Source organism: Rattus norvegicus, chromosome 4 (assembly GCF_036323735.1).
Source record: "Rattus norvegicus strain BN/NHsdMcwi chromosome 4, GRCr8, whole genome shotgun sequence".
In the NCBI taxonomy this organism is placed as follows: domain Eukaryota; kingdom Metazoa; phylum Chordata; class Mammalia; order Rodentia; family Muridae; genus Rattus; species Rattus norvegicus.
This window is the reverse complement of record NC_086022.1, coordinates 180,432,736-180,438,886: the sequence shown is the minus strand read 5'-3', so window position 1 is coordinate 180,438,886 and position 6,151 is coordinate 180,432,736. Positions and strand designations below refer to the sequence as shown.

The 6,151-nt window shown below is 46.5% G+C and overlaps 1 protein-coding gene across 1 annotated transcript; it reads right to left on the bottom strand.

Annotated features, from left to right (window-relative positions):
* LOC134486870 (large ribosomal subunit protein eL31-like) lies at positions 1 to 4,930 on the bottom strand. The gene is made up of 2 exons (XM_063286991.1): positions 4,596 to 4,930; positions 1 to 428 (listed from the first exon to the last, which is right to left on the bottom strand). Exons 1-2 carry the CDS (start codon positions 4,658 to 4,660, stop codon positions 254 to 256), a joined length of 240 nt encoding a protein of 79 aa, XP_063143061.1. The 5' UTR covers positions 4,661 to 4,930; the 3' UTR covers positions 1 to 253.
* Between the last annotated feature and the right edge of the window lie 1,221 nt (positions 4,931 to 6,151).

Below are 6,151 nucleotides of genomic sequence, written 5' to 3'. Positions count from 1 at the left end.
TTTTTTTTTGGCAGTTCTGCAACTTTATTTGACATTCAAAAGGTTAGCTCTCATCTGCATTGATCATCTGTAGATTTTTGAATGTGGTAACAGGCACGTAAGTTACCAGTGCGTAGAGCTTGTTTGGTGAATCCTCATCCCCACTGTGTTTTCCGGATGTACTCAGAGGCGATGCAGAACATTCCTTATTCCCTTGTCCCAGCAGCTTTATTAAGCCTGGTGTCAATGCACACATCTGGAGTCACCATTTCCTTTATGGCGAATTTTTGAATTTCTTTGCGTTCCCGAGGAGCGCGCTGAGTGCCCGCTTCTTGGAGCCCACTCCATGGATGCACTTGTGGAGGTTGATGGGGTATTCTCGGGTCACCACCTCGTGGACGGCAGAACAGCCCTTCTTCTTCTCGACACCCTTCTCTGCGAGAGCCATTCTGCCGGGCTCACGTTGGAAAGGCAAGAGGAGCATTTTTTAAAACGCACTTTAAATGCACGTTTCGTAAGCAATCACATGGACATAGGTACATGGGCAAAAATGTTAAGACCCTTAATAAACGGAGAGAAAGAAGATAAGAGTAAAACAGATGACTGGGAAGATAGGCTGTAGGGATGTGGGGAAAGCAGGGCCTGGAGCTTCCGCTTTCTTGTCACAAGAATCAAGAATCACTACCTGAATGTGCATCTTAAGTGAGATCTCTTCACAATGAGATGACTAAAGTTTTCTATTTCAGTACATTCTGTGCTTGGCCCTTTCCAAATGCTACTACACCTTTGTCAGTGCTTTGACCAAGTCCACAAAGCTTTGACCACGCCCACAGTGCTTTGACCACGCCCACAGTGCATAGACCAAGCAGGGGCCAGCTCTGCAGTGCTGCCTCTGCTCCTGTAACCAACCCCAATAAAAACTCAATGGTTTTCCAAGTTAAGAGTTTTGTGTAGTCGTTACCTCGGTCTACCCCAGGTTCCCTTTTAGGGGTGAGTAGAGCTGTGTGTTTTCTCCCCAGAAGTCTCCCACCACAATGCCCAGGGGCATTTAGGTAAGGCTTTAGGACAGCCCTGCCGTAGTGCATAACACACAGTTTCTAATTCTGTTACATACTTCACTCCTGCCGTTCACTTCCTAGACAAAGTGGGTGAGTTTCTTGTGTGTTTCCTATTTCATGTTTGGAGAAATCTGTACTCTTTGAATATATATATATATATATATATATATTCCTCTGGCTGGGACTCACATACTAACATGAGGCTCATCGGCTTCATATAGATAATCTATGAGGAGCCTGGGGATGACCATCCACAGTACTGTGAACAACTTTCAAAAGGAGACAGTCTGTGTAACTGAAAAATCAGAAAACATCCCTTGTAATATCACACTAACCACAGGAAGCTGTGGACTGAGGGTCTCCATCTTGGATTGGGGGAGCTGAATCTGCATTAGTTCCTGAGCATTGTTTTCCAACAATGGCCTTATCTTGTGAGTTCTGTCAGTCACTAGAGTGTTACAGTCCATGAATGAGCAAAGCCTCATGTTGCTTGTTGACCTGGGCAGTGAAAATAGGAAAGTGGAACTAGAGAGCTGGCTCAGAGGTTAGGAGAAGGTGGTGCTCTTGCAGAGGTCCTGACGTTGGTTCCCAGCACCAGCAGGACAGCTCACGTCAGCCTGTAACTCTAGCTCCAGGGGATTTGACACCCTCTTCTTGGCCACTTCGTGGAATGCACACATGCAGTATATACATATGTTCAGGCAAATACTCAGACCCATCAGGTAAAAATAAGCAGTTGTAAGAACTCTGCGACATTCACATACTCGCAGGTCATTCGAGCACATGAAGCAGAAGCAGAGTAGAACCCTCCTGCCTGGCTCTCCACGGAGACAAGTCCCTTCTGCCCTGCCCAGCCAGATTCCAGGAAGAGAGCCCAGCAAAGGAAACACTTTTCTTCTCAAGGCAAAGAAAACAGTTTTTCATTTTTGCCTTTAAAATTGTTGCCACTTGATATTCTCTGGGGGACATCTTAGTTCAAACAAACCCACTATTAGGATGCAAGTCTCAGGAAACAAAGAGAGTGGACAGGTGTCTCTCCCTCTTTTGTAACAAGAGAGCACTGATATCCAGGCTCCAGAAACCCCTGCAAGTGAGATCGAACCCTGACCAATCGGCCACACTATGCAGATGCAAATAATGGGATAAGAAGTAGCTCTAGAAACATGTTGCAGGTTTTAAAAAAATACAACCCGGGAGCTGAAACCTCAGGCTTGGATATGTACTGTGCAGAGGAAAACCTGACAGACTGATGGCCGTGCTGATCCAGGCAGAGGACTTTAACTGGGGTATGTCTGGAATGTTGGAAATGGAAAAAGAAGTTTTTACACATGGGCATTTTACTACATGAACTCATGAATGCATTTAGCATGTATTTTAGACACAGCGTTTGGTTCATATGGATGATTAGAACGTAGACCTTCAGATGTGAAGGGAAACCGATTGCATTTGATCCCCCAACTTGCTCGCAGACGCAGACGTAGGTGGAAGAGGGAATGGATAAGGAGAGGGCATGGGCTCAGAAGAGGTTGGAAGGCGTGGGTATTGGACTGTCATCGCTCTGAAGTATGAATGTCCTACTGTTTTTTCTGTTATTCCAACTGACTTTCCAATACCGAGAGAGGGGAACAAGAATGAGAGGGGCCTCAGTAAGATTTTTGGCTTAAATAGATAAAAGCAGATTCATGAAATTTCAGAACTCTCTCTGGAAACCCAAGCCTGAGCAAGATGGACATCAGTAGGGCAGAATATCTGAGGATGAAAACTTCTGGCATTGGAGGATGCCGTTTGTCTTTTTTTTTTTTTTTATCCCTTCATCCCTCCCAGCCACCAGAAGCTCATCCTTGAAGGAGGAAGACAACACCAGGCTGGACGGTGCATGCTTATCCTGGACTTTGAGCAATTTGATCTGTGTGGGCCTCGGTTACTGCAAGCAATGGTGGAAAGGAGCACTTGGAGGAGTGACTATTTCACATGGTGTGTGCTCTCTAGGCATGCTTGTGAGTCATCCCTCAGTCCCATGACCAAATATGTGACATTAGATAATTGTAGGGAGGAGTGGTCTAACCTGGCTCCCAGTGAGAACAAACAGGGTCATTGTGGCAAGGAGGTATGGCAGCAGGAATGTAAGGCAGCTGCTCACATTGCTTCAGGAAGCAGAGAGAGAGGAGGAGAGGGAGAGGGAGAGGGAGAGGGAGAGGGAGAGGGAGAGAAAGAGAGAAGAGACGGAGAGGGAGGGAGAGAAAGAGGGAAGGAGGGAGGGAGGGAAGGAAGGGAGAGAGAGAGAGAGAGAGAGAGAGAGAGAGAGAGTGTGTGTGTGTGCTGGTTCACTGCTCACTTCTTTTACCCGTTTTAATTCAGGGGAGGCCCCAGCCTGTGGGAGGGTGCAGCATACATCATACATCATTAAGTCCTCCCTGCATGTCCTCAGTCTATCAACTGCAACCTGCGACTTCTGGTTGAAAGCTGCACTTTTATATGAGGTACTGTTCCTTACTCAGTGGTAGGACAAGGGGCAGGGGGCAAAACTAGAGACCAAGCATCTTAGTGAGGACCAGGAGTGGATTCACACTCTGGTGATGGGAACAGCAGCAGAGCTGATGTTAGTCATTTCCAACCCCACCCTCTGGAACAGCCACGTTGTATCAATTAGACTGAAACATTGTATGTGCTTGTTCCCAGTTCTTTTTCTTCTTGGTCCATTTCAGTGAAAAGTAAAAGCCCAGCTAGCTAGTTCTGCTGTGTGTCATCACCCTTACTGTGGAAAAGAATGCTTTCCGTGGAATCTAAGCACAGATGCGTCACCACGGTTCCGAGCAACAGTTCTGTGTGACAGGACAGTTGCTGGGCAAGGGTGATGAGGGAGGGCTCCTCTGTCAACGGAAAAGGCCTCTTATTCTCTATGTCAGGTTGGCTTAGGATGTCAGATCATATGAGGAAACTTGAAAAGTCATACTGCAGATGGAAAAAAATCAGAGCTATTGAGAAAGAGAGAGGGGGAGGGAGCACAGTGAAGAAATGGTGGACATGGTACTCTGCTGTCAGGGAAAGGTTTTTATTGTTGGTAAGAGAGAGAAAATACTCAGAAGCATCTGGGAGAGTTCAGAGCAGAGAGACTGAAAAGCGAACTGGGCATGGTGAGGACAAGAGTGCATAGTGGGGAGATTAATGGAGGTATCAGAATAGCAAGAGAGAGAATGGGGCGGGGGAGGGGACACACACACACACACACACACACACACACACACACACACAGAATAGCAAGAGTAGTTGGGTTATAAGTAGCTTTCAGCAGGGGACGAAGTAGACTAGTGGTGAACTTCGAAATGTATAACTTATAAGAAGTGCTTGTGAGTAGGGACCCAGGGAAACTAGAGGTAGGAACTGGCTTTGGTATGCTGACTGGTGCCACAGGTAGCCATATGTCCCTTCCAGAGTTAGGGACATTGCTCCCTTTGGCAATTCGGCTGCTCCCTTTCGGTTTGGTTTCGCAACTTCCTAAGAAATGCTGACTGTTTATCCCACTGCAGTAAACCCTTCTGTAGGCCAGCTTGAGCTCACCTCCAGATGGATGAATAGGACGAGGCCCAGGACTGTGGAATTTCAGAGACTGAAGCCATGATCATGAAGAGGGGCAGCCATGTGGCGGACAAGGGCAGGCCCCGCAGACATGGCTCATGCCTGTGCTCGGCTCCTGAGGAGCCAGAAGCTGACAGCAAAGTTCCTCATTACAGCACAACCTAAGCTGGAACATCAGAATCAAATATTCTCTGGGGTTGACGTTTAGAGCCCATGGCACCTACCTCTTCATTGTCTAGGGAGGAGGGCATTCCACTGATAAACAGTCTCCTCAGATTGTTCTACTCAACTGTCTAGTAATCTGCTCAACACACATCTTCTAATTAGGACCTGAACTTACCTGAGAGGGAATGGAAATAACCAAAAACCCAGCCTGGGCTGGAAAGACAGCCCAGCAGCTAAAGAGCACTGGCTGCTCTTGCAGAGACCCAGGTTCAGTTCCTAGAGCCCACACAGTGGCTCGCAGTCATCTATAACTTCAGTTCCAGGGGATCTGACACTGTCTTCTAACCTCCTCAGGCACCAGGCATGTACATAGTGCATGTACATACATATATATGTTTATATAATATGCAAAACATTCATACACATAAAAATTAAAAATTTAAAAACCATTCTTTACTGTTGTTCTCTCTCAGTTCATACAACTTTCATGCCTTGCCTTACTAACTTTTATCTCTTTTGCAAAATAATGTTGTAACAGCTCAAATGAGAGAGCTTGCCTGGAGAATGTGGGGTTGTCAGTGCTCTCTGTAGACATAGAGAGCATATGATTAAGTAATTTGCAGCCAATGGGAGAGTTGATGTTTATTTTTACATTTAAAGGACTCTTTGTTCGGTCCTTGGGATTCAGAGGCTGCCTGTCTCTGACCCTGACGACACTTGGTGGGTTTCCATGCATAGTTACACTGAGCACAGCTTTCAAAGCAAGTGGAAGCCATTTCTGAGGAGCCCAACTGTTAGGTCACTGATTCTAGAAGGCTCAATTATCAAGAGAGAAGCCAGTGTCTTGTTTGCAGCAGGAATCAACAGAGAACAGCCATCCATAGTGCAGTATTTAAGGTGAGACTCACCTCCCTGAGGACCCCAGGAAGCTTTTTCCTCAAGAACTGGCATCTTCAGAAGTCATGTTGAAAGCAGTAGGGGGATTACCCAATGAATTGAAGCAAAACCACAAGAAGGATACCAATGTATGTCTGAAAGCTACAAAGACATTCAGGACATTATTGGGCCTGTGGAAGAGGAAGCTTTGCTTCCCCTAAACTGATTTTATAAACCACTACAGTGAGAAGTCTTCCAGTCAGAGTGTTGAGGTTTTCCCTTTCCCTAACATTGTTCTATGAATGCTCTAGGAGCTGATTGAAAAATGAAGAGAGGCGGTCTCTCTGAACTCTTCTCCCCGGTGGCCATTCCCTCTCCACACCCCTCACAGGCTGCCTTGCCCAATTTGTGCAGTCAGTAATCAAACTCCCTGTGGTCCCAGACCAGGAAAAGCTCAATCCCACCGCTCTCTCATCTTTGCCTGGAAGAGACCATTC